Source organism: Carassius carassius, chromosome 41 (assembly GCF_963082965.1).
Source record: "Carassius carassius chromosome 41, fCarCar2.1, whole genome shotgun sequence".
Lineage (NCBI taxonomy): Eukaryota > Metazoa > Chordata > Actinopteri > Cypriniformes > Cyprinidae > Carassius > Carassius carassius.
Window position 1 is genome coordinate 18,128,126 of NC_081795.1, and position 15,664 is coordinate 18,143,789.

A 15,664-nucleotide genomic window follows, 5' to 3' on the forward strand; every position below is an offset into this window, starting at 1 on the left:
GCCTAAATATCTGCCATAATTTTTCATATTTTGTTACCTTAATAGGCTTTATAATAAGGAAATTAATTTGGCTGTGATGCTCAAACAGCTTGCAAAATAGAAAAACCAACATGCTAAACCAAAATTTCAAAAAAAAAACAAAACAAAAAAAAAAAACAGTGTTATATTTTTATCATATTGCCCACCATTAGCTCGGGGGGAACAATTGCCCCAGTCCGCAACTGTACCCTCGTAACGCCATTTCACCCCTGCTCCACGGGAGTTCTGTGCACACCACTGGTATCATGCAATTCGAATTTTGACTTGAAATCTGAGATACAGCCCTGAGTGACAGAAAAGTATTACACGACTTCTGGCCTGTAGTTGAATGATGAAAGGTTGCAATGATTAAAGTTTTATACCTTTTGAAAATCTCTCAAAAAATCTAACAAATTGTAGTCTAACTAGTCCATATTTATCCAACAGAACTATTTTTATCTCAAAGCAACTGTTTGTACACATAGTGTGGAGAGAACACAGCATTACAGTAAATCACCCCTGTTTTATAATATTCATTACTGCCTATTGCACAGCAGTGACATTATTTGAATTACTTTGCAACAAGGAAGTTATTTTGATGTAAGACTTTTTTCAGCTTATTTATTCCCGTGAACCATGAGGGAGGTTGAGTATAGAGCATCCAGGGCTCGAGTATCGTGAAACTGGTTGGACAGGTAGATATGACACTAGAATTCCTCCATTGAGACTAAAAGAGGGAGGATAAGAGGGCAGTCCTAACTACGTCTTGAAAAGCAGGTCAGAGATAGAAAAGAGGGTCTCATTTTTCCTTTGGGACTGTAGAGACAGGTTGAAATCCCACCCATCCTAATATATAAACACTTTGGAACTAACCAGTCCTCACTCCTGTGTCTAATGGCAGACAATGACACGGTAAGACAGAATCACAGATATTTGGCTGCAGAGAGAAAACTTTTAGACCTGTGTTTTTTATTGTATTTTTATTTCTTATGTATGTGTGGCCTGCTAAATGTTTATGTCTTGTGGTCTATTTTAGTGGTCTTTTAATATAAATGCATTTGTATGAGTCTGGCTTGCATGTACTGAAGTGGTCTCAAGCACTCAAGAAATACTTCAGCAGTTTTTTTTTTTTTTTAGAAATGTTTTTGGTTTTACTTTGTTGAAACAATAAATAACAAATGACCCCTTTAAAGTAGTTAAAATAATTAAGTGTACTTAACCTTGTGATTTTAAATAGTTGATCCGTTATTAATTAACAATAAGTAATACCCCATTATACAAAAAAAGGCTTTTAGTTTTGCAAACTCTGACTTTTTTAACATGCATAAATTGTTTAACTTGTGGTGTTAAGGACATGTATTATTTAGCATTATTTTTAAATTCCATGAATAATAATGCATATATTCATATATTATATAATAGTAACACTTTACGATAAGGTTCCATTTGTTAACATTAGTTAAATAATATTAGTTTTTAGATACAATTTGATATTGTTTTATCAATATTTGATTAAAATCAAATGCTGGATCTGTTAAGAGTATTTAATGGACCTGAGATAACTAACAATGAGTTAAATAACAATGACCAGTCTTGTGTGTGTTTGTGTGTGTGTGTGTATTAGTATACAGTTTCAGTTTAAATAGTTTATAGTTGACATATACATATATATATATATATATATATATATACATGTGTGTGTGTGTGTGTGTGTGAGAGAGAGAGAGAGAGAGAGAGAGAGAGAGTGTGTGTGTCAACTGTATAAACTGAAACTAAATATTAAATATTAACTAATGGAACCTTATAGTAAAGGGATACCCATAGTATTCAATTTATAAACAAATATGGCGATAACCTACTGCTCACATATTTAAAAAAAAAACAAATAAAAAAAATAAAACTTACTATGAAAAAATGTTAGATAATGCATTAAAAGTTTATATTTAATTTATTATTCACTGCCACAGCTACTCAGCTGCTAATTGCTTTATATAATTGCTAGTCTCTCTTTTGGATAATGGTGAGAATTTTTACAAACCAGTTCCTCCACACTGAAATGAAACACATTGTCATTCTCTAATCCAGCTTCAAACACAACAACATGAAACCAAAACCACACTTCATTTTTCAAACCCTAGGTCATTAAAGATGCTAAGCCTGATAATGGTTCAACTCAGCTGCCTTTGTTCTCACTGTTTTAAAGTCCACTGAATCTTAAGAATGGATTTAAAGGAATTGGGTATGTTGAGGTAGCTAAATAACATACTCATCATCCTAAATGTCAGACAGAAACCCACTATTCATTCTGGACTGAAAGTTGTCCAGTGTTCAGTATTGTTTTGGTATGTCAGTATAAAACTGACTCATCATTACAGACACTTTACCATTTAAGTAGGTTTAATAATAAATAATACATTAATTATTAATATACTCTCTAAAACTTTTCAATATGACTGATTCATATTTGAAAAATGGCACTGCACCAAAAATGTGACTGGTCTGATTTGGGTGACTAATCAGTTTGAATAAGCTAACCAAAGTATTGGGTAGGCAGTAATCAAAAACCAGATTCCTGGTCTAGCTTTATTGTGTATTGTGATACTTGAAGAGGGGTAGCTATGGTGTATTACAGTGTAATTTAATACAATTTAAAGGCCAGAAACATGACCGACCTTTCAAATCAAATTGACAGAGAAAGAGGCAATTTAAATTCAAGTGAGGTAGTGTGGCCTTCAAAATACATCAGTCATAAAACACAACTCAATACTAAATATGTGATAGCATCTGGTTCAACTACATAGCTTCTGAAGGTGTAGGCCTTCTGCAAATACTGTGGATAACATGGACAGTCATTATGTACCCTTCCAAAAAATCAACTATGCCACAAAGTAACCATGCTTTTCAGAGACAAAGTATTCGATTTGATTCTTGAGTTCAGCTCATTGACTTTCTGATTCGGTCACAACAATGAAAGGCTCACTAGAGGGAATGTATAGTATAATACTATAGACTAGACCACTTTTATTTGCATAATTTTTTTAAGGAATCATCAGAAATGTTCCTTTTGTGCTCCACAAAAGAAAGAAAGTCATACAGATTTGGAATGACATGAAAATAACACCTATATACTTTTACTCGACTATTCATGTAACTATAAATACTTTCTGTTGTGTTCACAAGGAAGAAATCCATTTTATCCTGAGGTGTCATGCCTCATGCACATGCTCCCTCAGATATTAGTTAAATTCATTTTAAATACAAAATCAATTGTATTACAAATATTTTATTGCATGACACCGATATCTGGTAGGCCTACTTAAGTAAAAAAAGTGGTTTTATATGTAGTTTATAGATTACACTTACATTAGTCTACTTTTCCCATCGCCCGTAAAGATGAACTAACATGATCCATATAAGGTGCAAAATGCATTTACTACACATATTTTAGAATCGAGATATTTCATGACACCCCCCCCCCCATCATTCACTTGTGCCCCCTCGAAAATAAGTGCATGACGCCCCTGATTTGATCTTAGTTACCAAACTGTTTATGTAGGTTATAACACTTTGTCAGAGGCAATCTGCCAATCTTTCCTCAAGAAAAAGTCTTTCCCAGAAAATAGTGCCCTCAAAAAAAAAACCTGGTCACATCTGTTCGTCTTGATTATAGATTGGGTAGTCTTAGCCAATGCAATAAAAGGTGTGAAATAAGCAAGACAAGGAAATGAAGCAAATTTCCAAGCTGCATGTCTATTACAAAATAAAGTTTAGGGGAAGTTTCAAAGATGGATTTGTTGTAAGCAGTCTATGCAAGAACATGGCCTCAGCAATCAGGTTTCAGTTACCACTTCTATGTAGTGACCAAAGAATCAAATTATATGCTACAATTTTATATATATATATATATATATATATATATATATATATATATATATATTAAAGAGATTTTTTAAACCATTCTCAAGGCTATGGTGTATAAAAAAAAAACAAAAAAAAAACAAGTAGACCAGATATACAAGTATAATGACATATTTGTAATGGCATTTGACTAGAATGAAGTCGAGGCATTTCAAATATTTAGGACAAGGTTCACAATCAGATTCTAAGAGCAAGTGTTGTGTGACACCTCTTGTGTTTTAAATTGATAATGCTTTACCATGAACTTGTCAAACCACACCAGTCATAACAGAGGTGATGGAAATGTATTATCATTTATTAAAACTTTCACTTTTTCTTTTGTAGACAGACCCCCCTCCACCATACTACTCTGGGGCAGTGGACCCAAAGACGCCTCCTATGACCTACGAGGAGGTGATTCTTCAGGACAGATATGGGGTCACACAGAAACCTGTGCCGTACTATGTTCCAAAGGATCCAGCACAAGTAGCAGCCATCATCGTCACACAGAGTGTTGTTGGTATGTACTGAATATCTTCAGTCACTCCAGTTTGGTGCTACTGTGAAAAAACAACAACAACAACAACAAAACTCTTGACATAATATACTCTTGCTAATTGAAGCTAATATAATGCTTTTTTTTGTTACAAATTGATCATAATCAAAACAAAGTGAGCAAATAACCAATCACCAGGAAGGTTTTTTTTTTTTTTTTTTAATGTGCACTACATTCTCCGGACAGTTACAATACCTACAATACCTACAATCCCCCACCCAAAAATAAATAAATACACTGAAACCATGGTCAGGATAGCCAGTTCATATTTGTCTTTATAAACTGCACTGTTTTTCACTCAACAGTCCTTGACATGCCTACATTTACAGTGCTGCATATTTTCGATTGTAAATGTGGGAGATTAGTTGAGTTTGATGGCTGATTTGTTCTTGTTCCTGTAGCTCCTCCAAAGAGCCAGGAGTCTTCTGGATGCAGTGCCAAGTGTTGGGGTGGATGGATAGGTGCACTGCTGGTGTTTGCTTTAATTGGACTGGCCATCTGGCTTGGAGGTAAGGGAGCAGATGTATCTGTAATGACAAGACACACCATTAATGCTTATCTAAATCCCTCTCTTCCTCTTTCTCTTTTCTGCTCTCATGTATGTGGATAGTGCATTATGGATCCGAGTTGTATTCTGTCCATTATGAGAGTGATTGTAAGGGAAATGATTGCAATGCACAAGGACAGCATGAGATGGATGATGGCGTGATTGCTACCTGCTCCAACTCCTCCATACAGTGCGACGGCATCCAAGACTGTCAAAAGGCCGTCGATGAGACAAACTGTGGTGAGAACACTTTCTACACATAAGAGGCTGACAGTCAGATGTAACCGAATCTTTCAGGACACAACACAGAGAGATTAGTGGTCGAGTGTCTAAGATAATGCTTTCCCAGACAGCAAGCGGTTTCGGCCCAGAACCGATTTCACGCGGGCCAGATGTGGGCCGGATCTGGGCCAACACTATTTTGCTGTCTGGGTTGGCTTTAAAGTGAAACTAGATGCACTGCTCTGCAATAAGCATCTACAGTACACAGTAAGTCCTCAATTTACTGCGTTATGGCAAATGTTGTTGACAGCTCCACTGCAGATTACACTGCAAAAAAAAAAAAAAATATCTATAACATATCTGATAAATTTACTTTTGGATATTTAGAAACAAAATTGTATAACATAATAAGATTTGGGAAATGTATCTTGAATTACCTGTTAATTGTTGTGCCATTTGTGTGTGTGTGTGTGTGTGTGTTAGATTCATGCCAATGAGGAGAGTGAGATAAGTTAATTCAAGACAGTGTTATTATTGTACTTAAACTAAAACAACTACAAACAATTTTCTGAAATTAAAATAAAGTATGAAAAATAAATACATATTAGATGAAAAACATAAAAAAAACAATTACCTTGGCAACTTATTGAAATGTTGTGTTGAAGTACTAAATTTACTACAACTGAAAAGAAAGAAAAAAAATATATATATAACTAATAAAAATAATAAAAGCATAAATGTTCTAAAACTTTCAATAAGAAACTGAAAATATAAAAATAAAAGCAAATACAAAATATTAATGAACACAATAATAATAATAATAATAATAATAATACAAATCTGAGAAAACAAAAATTTTTGTTCAGAAATTCAGGTGTTTTTTTTTTGTTTGTTTGTTTGTTTTGTTTGTTTGTTTTTTGTATGACAAAAATCATAATTAAGGAAATCTAATTCCATTGTTCCTCTCCAATATCCCCAGTGAGATTCGGTGAAGGTGGAGTGTTGCAGGTCAGAACATTTTCTGTTAAGGATGGTGGATTCCTTCCTGTGTGTAATCAGGGGTTGGATAAGAGTTATGCTGACCAGATCTGTGAACAACTGGGCTTTAGAAGGTACAAATATCTATCCACCACTAACAAGAATACTTAATAAAAAATGAAAATTCAGTCATCATTAACTCACCCACATGTCTTTCCAAACCCATATAACTTCCCTTATTTAGAGTTTTTTTTGAAGTATTTTTGAAGAATGCATGGCATTCTGTTTTAAATAAAGGCCATACAGTTTTGGAACTACATAAGAGTAAATGAAAATATATGTTTTATTTCTGGGTGAACTTTCACCTTAATGCATCAATGTATGTGAACTCACTGGTCCAAATATGACTAAATATTAATCTTGTCCCAACAACTACTATTTTAACTGATGCCTCGGATTTCTGTCCATTAGGTCTTATGCATCAAATCCAGTTGATAGCAAGACATCCGTAGCCCTTACTGTAGGACCTAGATCAGCCAAACGTATACAGGGTCTGGTCAATGTCAGGTATGACTACATTATACATCAGAGCAGATGTTTTGTTTTGTCAAGACAACAGTCCCCTCAATGGTACATAATGTATTCTGTGATTTCTGTATGTTCAGTTCGGGCTGTCAGGGTGGAAAAGCAGTCTCACTTGAATGCACAGGTAGAAAAACATCTATTTTTATTAAACCTCCAGTCATATTTAATCTTAGTTTATGTTTAATAACTGTGATGCATAACTGAATGATACATGTAATATAATACATCAGGGTACACCTTTGTTAACTATATACTGATATATTGTGAGACATTGTGTGGATGAGTAATGGATGATTCATCCAATATTGAATTGAGCAATTAAGAGGTTTTCTTTTCTTTCAGACTGTGGCAAGCCGCAAAGTGACTCCAGGATCATAGGGGGCAGTGCCTCTCAGCTTGGCCAGTGGCCTTGGCAGGTTAGCCTGCATTACACCGGAAGACATGTTTGTGGTGGAACACTCGTCTCTCCAGACTTTGTTGTGTCAGCCGCCCATTGCTTCAAAGGGTTGGTATTCACTCATTCACTCAGCTAGTGATGGAAGAAACTAAGTTGCAAATGTTTTCATGACAATGAAATCTATTAAATGAAATTAGTAAAGTAAACGTATTTATTGGTCCAGATCAATGGGATCTAGCACAGGCCCATCAGTATTTTAAACATTTTCGAAACCAAGGTGCAAAACAGCATGACAAAATGAAGCTTTGTCAAATCACATGACAAGTTTGTTACAAGCAAGTTCATTACAAGCTCCTAATGTCTGACTCAAAACCAAAGATTTGCCAATTTTCATGAAGCAGTATTTTGAAAGCGCCCCTCAATACATTCAGCACAAATTTACGGTCATTTGTATTCATTTGGACAATAATAATAATTTACTATTATTAACTTAAAACAATAAACTTAAAACAATTAATTTATTAAAAGTATATGCCCATACTTTGGAGCACACTGCTGTTGCTAATCTATGTTCTATTACTTTAGCAACAGGAACTAACATGTTCATTACCAAATGTTTATTATGTATAGCTGCTTTGATTTTCAGCAAGTATTCAGAAGTATTTTTTTTTCTCTTTTTTTATCATTTTAACATTTTTTTAAATAACCATTCTTTTTTTCTTTTCTTTTTTTTCTGATCACAGCTCAATGAAGAATTCTGTTAATTGGCGTGTCTATGCTGGTATTATTTCCCAGAGTGCCCTTCAGACCCCCTACTTTCTGAAGAAGATTATAGTGAATGAGAACTATAACAACAATGATTATGATGTTGCCTTGCTGAAACTCAGCAGTCCTGTTACCTTCTCCAGTGAGTTGGGTTTACTTGATGAAACAGTTCACCCTAAAATAAAATAAAAATATTCACAGTGTTTTTTTTTTTTTTTCTACAGTAAAACCATTTAGAAACCATGAAAGTAACCCAAATTTATTGTTTATGGTACTGTATATGACTCATTTCCTATATTCCAAATAATCTACAGTAACATTTCTCTTCTCAATCCAGGCACTGTGCAGCCAGTCTGCTTTCCTACGTTTGACCAAATATTTTCAGGTGAATCAGATTGCTGGACATCTGGCTTTGGGACAACACAAGAGGGAGCAGGTAAAGAACCAGTTAAAATGAGAATTCATGACAATGGAAAAGGAAAAGAAATAGGACAGAGAGTAACACCATGTATGATCATAATTTACCAAAACGGGACAAAGTTATGGAGAAAATAAACGTACAAAATTTAGTGATTCACAAAAAGCATACCAAAAATAAAATGAAATAGAAATTAATGAACGAAAGACAATGACAACATTAAGGTATCTCTTGCATGTGATTTTTACTCTCTGACAACAAGTCTCAACACAAACAATATAATGTATTAATGTGAATTTAATAACATAATACATTACACTAATTATTTAAATTGCAAAATACTGAGACACACATCAGAGTGTGAGGAGTAGATCAGAGGAAAACTAAACAGGCAGGAACTAATATACACAGGATAATTAACTATACATAGCTGAAACATATTAAAACAATCAAACTAAACTAGGACAGGGAAAGGAAGGACCAAATAAGGGTATAGAGGGGGACACACACAAGACAAGACTAACATAACTCCTCCCTCCCTGAAGGCTGTTCTTGCGCCGTAACAGTACCACCGCGGGGGGGGGGGGGGGGGGGGGTACACTCTGAAGGCCCCTCAAAACAGACATGGACAGAATTACAGGAAAGAACAGACAGTTCAGGGTGCCATGGCAGATCTGGGAGTTCGGGAGGTCATGGCAGTGCAGGGAGCTCAGGAGGCCATGGCAGGTGGTCTCTGAGGCCTCTGTCCCCTTGACCCGGCCACTACAGCCAGAACCCTACTACCTCCCCAAAAAAGATTCCTTGGGGGAACTTACGGGCTCCGGGGCCCTCCATGAGATGGACTCAGGAACAAGAAGCCCTCTGTGGGCTAAACACAGCAACATGGCTATCCACTAGAACAGGAGCCCATAATGGGTTAGGCTCAGAATCTGAGGTACTTTACTGGGCATGATGGAAGATCCACAGCCCTCCTTGGGCTGAATGTGGAGTCAGGGGCCCTCACAGGGTTAACTCTGAGCTGCCTGCCCCAGATGAGTCTCCATGGACAAGATAAGATTAAAACTGTTCCTGTGGACACAACAAGACTTAATAATAATTAAATAATAATTCAGTCCATTTATATAGCGCTTTTCTAGGCACTCAAAGCGCTTTACATTGTGAGGGGGAATCTCCTCATCCACCACCAGTGTGCAGCATCCACCTGGATGATGTGACGGCAGCCATATTGCGCCAGAACGCCCACCACACACCAGCTAACTGGTGGAGAGGAGACAGAGTGATGAAGCCAATCAGCAGATATGGGGATTGTTAGGAGGCCCTGATGGTCAGAGGCCAATGGGTTTAATGTCTCATCCGAAGGACGGTGCTTGTTGACAGTATAGTGTCCCCATCACTACACTGGGGCGCTAGGACCCACACAGACCACAGGGTGAGCACCCACTGCTGGCCTCACTAGCACCTCTTCCAGCAGCAACCTAGTTTTCCAAGGACATCTCCCATCCAGGTACTGACCAGGCTCAGCCCTGCTTAGCTTCAGTGGGAAATTGGTCTTAGGCTCCAGGGTGAAATGGCTGCCAGAATAATAAAACTTAAAAATGACATAACTCTGAACAGGGGCTGGAGCCTGCACTGTACTCTGGTCAGGGCTTTGAATGGCACTCCTGCCCGAAACTAGGTAACTGGATCCACTGGAGCAAACTTAGGAGCTGAAGTGTGCCGCAGCTTGTGGGCTTGACGTCTGAGCAGCCGGTGGGCTTGACTTCAGAATGAGCAGCGGAATTGGGGGAGCCACATCTGGAGGGCTTGAGTGAGCGGCAGCCCCGTAAACTTGAGGTTTGAGGCTTGGGTTAGCCACAGCCGGTGAACTGGAGAGATAATCGGCTGACAGACTTGACTGATGATCGACCAGCAGGCTAAAATGAGCAGCAGACAGCGGGCTTAACTTCAAAGTGATCAGGGAACATGACTGACGAGCGGTCTGCAAACTTGCGCGTTCAAGGTTATTCCGCCTAACACCCACACATTTCCCGCGGGCTATGGCGGAAGGAAGAGCAGCGACTTCCATGCCACCAGGAAAAAAAAAATTCTAATTCAAATAATGGAAAACAAAACCATGAAAAAGGGGTGCCACTTTGTTTAGGTTTGGTCTTCTGTCATGGTGCACACAGCACACAGCGGGAGGAACAAGTAACGTGGAGACATAGAATAACTTCAAAGTTATTTAATGAACTCAAACAGGGCAAGACAAGGCAGGTCTGAGCCACACAGGGAATGTAACAAGTAGACCAGACGAAAACTAACTGAACAGGCAGGAACTAATATACACAGGATAATTAACTATACTCAGCTGGAACATAATCTAAACAATCAAACTAAACTAAGAAAGGAACAGGAAGGACCAAAAAGGGCACAGAGAGGGAAACACACAAGACACAACTGACCTTCTTCTTTGAAGTTTTAGCTGACTTTTGACTGTGAGCATTTCCTTTGCTCTCACAGACCATGCCTCTACAAGCCTCATGGAAGTGAAAGTGAATATCATCGACACGCATCTGTGTAACAGCATTGGCGTATACGGTGGGGCCATCACCAAAAATATGATGTGTGCTGGTGATATGAATGGGGGCCGGGATTCCTGTCAGGTGGGTCTACATCAGCTACTAGAGCACAAATGACCTCAGGCCACTACATTTTTCACTCTCAAAATCTAGTCCAGTGTTTCTCTGTCTCATTACATTTCTTTATTCTGATTGGGGCAAATGCTGCATGCTGTTTGGTTCACATTGTTGCAACTCTGTTTTATTCAACCAAGTTCGTACTATATGCAAAAATTAAGCAAACTTATTTAAGGAGTACTTTATATAAATATTATAATGGGACAATATTGTTTTTTTTTCTATTAATTATTAAGAATATATATACATATATATATATATATATATATATATATATATATATATATATATATATATATATATATATATATATATATATATTAGTCATGTGGTGCTACCAACCAAATCATGGGGTTCAACTAACGAGTTAAACACGTTTGTTCACAGTGATCTGAAGTCTATGTTCCATTTGCTTCCTCTCTGTCCTTGTCGTTGCTTTCAGGGGGACAGTGGAGGTCCGCTGGTGTGCAAGGGAGGTAATAACCACTGGTATCTGGCTGGAATTACAAGTTGGGGAACAGGATGTGGACGAAGACAAAAACCAGGAGTATATAGCAGAGTGACCAGCCTTCTCCCTTGGATCTACAGCAAGATGCAGGTAAGCTGGACAACATGATCCAACATATTCCACATTTCACTGATTCATAATACTGTTATTTTACCATCTATGTACTATATACTTATTGCTTTCTCTTAAACTGTTTATGTCATGTCATCTTAGCAAGAGAAGCCCTGATGGCTCTCTTCTGTATGAGGTGCCCATTGCTGAAGACTTAAATAACGACAGTGGACAAAGGACAAAAGATGTAGGACAGAGCAATGCACTTTGAATTGGGACAATGTTGCAATATTGTACACAACTGGACAAAGGAAAACAGACTTTCAGTAATAAAATAATAAAACAACTCAGCTGGGAAAGCAGAGCTGCAGGCATTGAGGACCCTGATGTCCCCTTCTGTCGCTGTGATTTTCTCAATTCTTTTATTTGCATTTATGTCCAGTATACGCTGCTGAATCTGAGCCTTTGTTGCCTCTTTAACTTGGTATCCTTTCACTGATTCTACAAAAAAATTAAATAAAATATTGGGAGTATTCTACAAATATGTATTTAATAACCAAAGGGGTGTTCTTTTTGTTTGAAAATCAGTGTCTATGAGCTATGATAAAATGTGCTATTATTTTAGCCTATGTGAAGGGTACATCCTTTTCTATCTCTGATTCATATACTGTTTCTTTTATAAATCATGTCAAAAATGGAAACAGTTTGAGCTTTATTACCCAATTGCTATAAATTAATATGGAGAATGAGGCTAGCTATAAAAATGCTATATCTCATTGGGCCGTAACTACTGAACAATGACACATTCCGATTTCCAGTGTAACACTTCAGTTGAACGAGTGCAGGGTAATATATACATAGAAAAACACTTACTATTGGGCAACAATTAAAAAAAAACATTTTACACAAGCAAGAGTAATATTGTTGTCAAATTTTGCGTTTTGAATTAAAACATATAATTTAAGTGATTAATGAAATGTAATGGAATGTGACAGACATTTTCAGCATAAAGAATAAGAGAGGAAATGTATATATATATATATATATTTTTTTTTTTTTTTTTTTTTTTTTTTTATATTTTTTTTTGTAGCCAAGGTTTAAAGTCATGTGTCTGTACAACTGACTTTCAAAAGTACATCCACATTGATAAATATTCACTGGAGTAAAAAGTGTTACAACTAGTCCCAGTTTCCTCTGTAAATCATTTTGCATGCCACCTCCAGTCCAGAGAAAAATATTGTTGCTGAATCAATTTTGTCCAAGATGCTTTTCCTCAGATAGCATTGGATAAAAAGAGAGACAACTGCTGAGAGCTAGGAGAATTTAATAGGAAATGTTTGAGTATATTGAAATGTCAGACTTTCGAATGTCTTTGTTATCCAAACTTGAGCAGTCTGAGACATTATATCTCTTCTAAATGTGCATTTTCTGTAGTCATTTTCACAGGAAACTCATTGGGAAACAATAGTAAACACATTGCATTTGTGAGAACACCGAAAAAATAAAAACAGCATATTTTAGTGGAACCATTACGATAGGCTCTGCATGGACTTTTGGATACGCTTTGAAGACTTGTGTTATGTGACCATGCACGCTTATAAAGATCAACCAACCAACACTCGCGACCAACGCGTGCGGTGTCTCTCGTTGCGCGCGTGCCGGGGCGGGAACCGAGAGAGCGCCACAGAAGAGACAAGCCTACAGTAAATATATTTATATCAGAAAAGAACAGGTGAATATTGTTGGCTGCTATACATCACCGGTCGCTCGTTTACGTGGACTTTTATCCATTCATAACGTTTCGCTCCATTTCAAAAAGCCAAAAAATCCACTTATCAGACAAACGACTCGAGGACACGACAGTCGTGCGGATCGTGTCAGCGTTTGACCCACTGTTGCCCATCCACTTACAAGTATCCTTAAGGAGACAAGACGAGGTAGGGCATGAAGTCACTTATCCAACTAGGGTGTGATGTAGCTTTATAATCTTAGTGATGTTGCATGATGTTTATCCTGTTATAAAGAAGGTATATCGAAATGACGTGCGTCAAGCATCGATTTTACTCCAATGACATCATCAGTCTAAGTAGTGACATTACATAAATGGGCAGTGTGCATTTCAACAGCAATATTATTTTTTAGATGGATAATACAGTTGACACATAGCAAAAGTGAATTCTGATTTTATTACACAAATGTAGCCTATATAAAATGCTGTAGAATGCGTTATTGTTGCGCGTGGGTGTGTCCGAATTGCTTCGTGCCTTCTTTCCCAATTAAAGCTTTAAATGATTATTTGCAGAACCTCAATACATCATTTGCGTTATAGTCTGGCATATTCTTATCTGCGTGATGTATTTGTGTTATAATAAGAAAAATGTGGAAATCTGAAATGAGAGGGGGAATGGTGATTGCGCGCGAACGGATTAGAGTTAAATACTAAGAGGAAAATGTATCAGAGCGATAAAAAATAAATAAATAATAATAATAATAATAGGCTAAAAATAATAATAAATAAAAAACACAAGAGTGTGGGAAAATGAGATTTTAGTAGGCGTGCTGAAGGAAATCCACAGTTTAGGAGGGTTGACCACGGCTCACAACAGGTAGCGGGTTATATTCGGTACTAATCGACACGTTATGAACGGAGGGACTGCTTATTACGCGTCGCTCTCTGGAAAACTTGAATCTGATTGGTCGGTTGTTACATATTTCATTTCATATCTTAACTCGTATTGTTTCAATTCAAGCCTAAATATAATGTAGCTACATTTTTTTTGTAGTCGTGGTAATACACAAACAAACCCATTCATGGCGATAAGACAAGGTGATGATTATTATTTGTGGAAATGGTTCCTAACGGGAATTATCCCTTGCATTTTACACATTTAACAATTATCGTTAGTCCCGCGTTTTGACGACGTGCTGTTATCTACTGAATGACATCGCGTTTCAATTTCCAAATAATGTCTGATTCGCCGGGGTGTTTATATATATATATATATATATATATATATATATATATATATATATATATATATATATATATATAAATTATAGCCATCATTTTCAGTTTCCAGGTTACCGTCATGCTTATCTCGTTCAGCACTAATAATCGTGATCACCTGACGAATACAGTTGCCATAGCAAAATTTCTGCACCCTGGTAGAGGCGCGTCTGGCAGCGCGCCTGTGGAAGATTTGTTGTCATGGATACAGTTTACCCTCGTTTTGGTTGTGATGAAGGGCTTGGGTCTCACCTTATAGTTAACGATGACCTATTATTCACAGCAAAATATGATTCAGTAAACTGAAATCCTAGATCTGTCGCAATAAATATTCTAAATATAAATGTCTTGCTCATCTGAAATATGGTAAGGAGTTATTATGGGACACTGACACAGACAGATAGTGTGTTAATCAGAAATCATATGAGATTACCAAAAAGAAAAGAGAGAGTAGCCTTTATAGTGCACCAATGTTGGTTTGGCGTCTTTTATAGGCTATACTAGCATTTTCTGCCATCAACACCCCTGCATGCATTTCACCAGTTTACTTACACTCTATCACATTATTTGTAAAGTAAAGAGATGCAATTTAGTTAACCACAGTGGGGTCAGATATCATTTTGCACATAAACCAGTTTGAGGGAAGGGAAACAGGCACACCGTTTTAAACTGTTGGCAAATTATTTTAATCGGAAAACTGCTGCTGTAAAAAAAAAAAAAATATATATATATATATATATATATATATATATATATATATATATATATATATATATATATATATATATATATATATATATATATATATCACATTTGATTATATTTTATAAAAATCAGTTTCATATATAAAGGTATATATATATATATATATATATATATATATATATATATATATATATATATATATATATATATTATTATTATTTTTTTTTTTTTTTTACAGTTGTGTGCATGAGGGTGTTTTCATTTTTCTTTTTTGTTTAATGTTTATTGTATTAAACTGTGAAATATATATATAGTTTTGTTTCACTTTTATTTTT

The 15,664-nt window shown here is 36.3% G+C and overlaps 1 protein-coding gene across 1 annotated transcript; it reads left to right on the forward strand.

The window, feature by feature from the left end:
• Nucleotides 1–803: 803 nt before the first annotated feature.
• Nucleotides 804–12,128, forward strand: LOC132123302 (transmembrane protease serine 13-like). The gene is made up of 13 exons (XM_059533855.1): nucleotides 804–930; nucleotides 4,261–4,435; nucleotides 4,873–4,980; nucleotides 5,082–5,258; nucleotides 6,220–6,352; nucleotides 6,690–6,785; nucleotides 6,884–6,927; nucleotides 7,146–7,308; nucleotides 7,944–8,107; nucleotides 8,303–8,401; nucleotides 10,883–11,025; nucleotides 11,501–11,656; nucleotides 11,780–12,128. Exons 1-13 carry the CDS (start codon nucleotides 913–915, stop codon nucleotides 11,792–11,794), a joined length of 1,491 nt encoding a protein of 496 aa, XP_059389838.1. The 5' UTR covers nucleotides 804–912; the 3' UTR covers nucleotides 11,795–12,128.
• Nucleotides 12,129–15,664: the final 3,536 nt, after the last annotated feature.

What these genes read in the sequence shown, in the direction of transcription:
- LOC132123302 (XM_059533855.1), top strand. An exon ending in GAACAACTGGGCTTTAGAAG is followed by an intron (nt 6,353 to 6,689) that starts GTACAAATATCT and finishes TCTGTCCATTAG; the next exon opens with GTCTTATGCATCAAATCCAG. An exon ending in GCCGCCCATTGCTTCAAAGG is followed by an intron (nt 7,309 to 7,943) that starts GTTGGTATTCAC and finishes TTCTGATCACAG; the next exon opens with CTCAATGAAGAATTCTGTTA.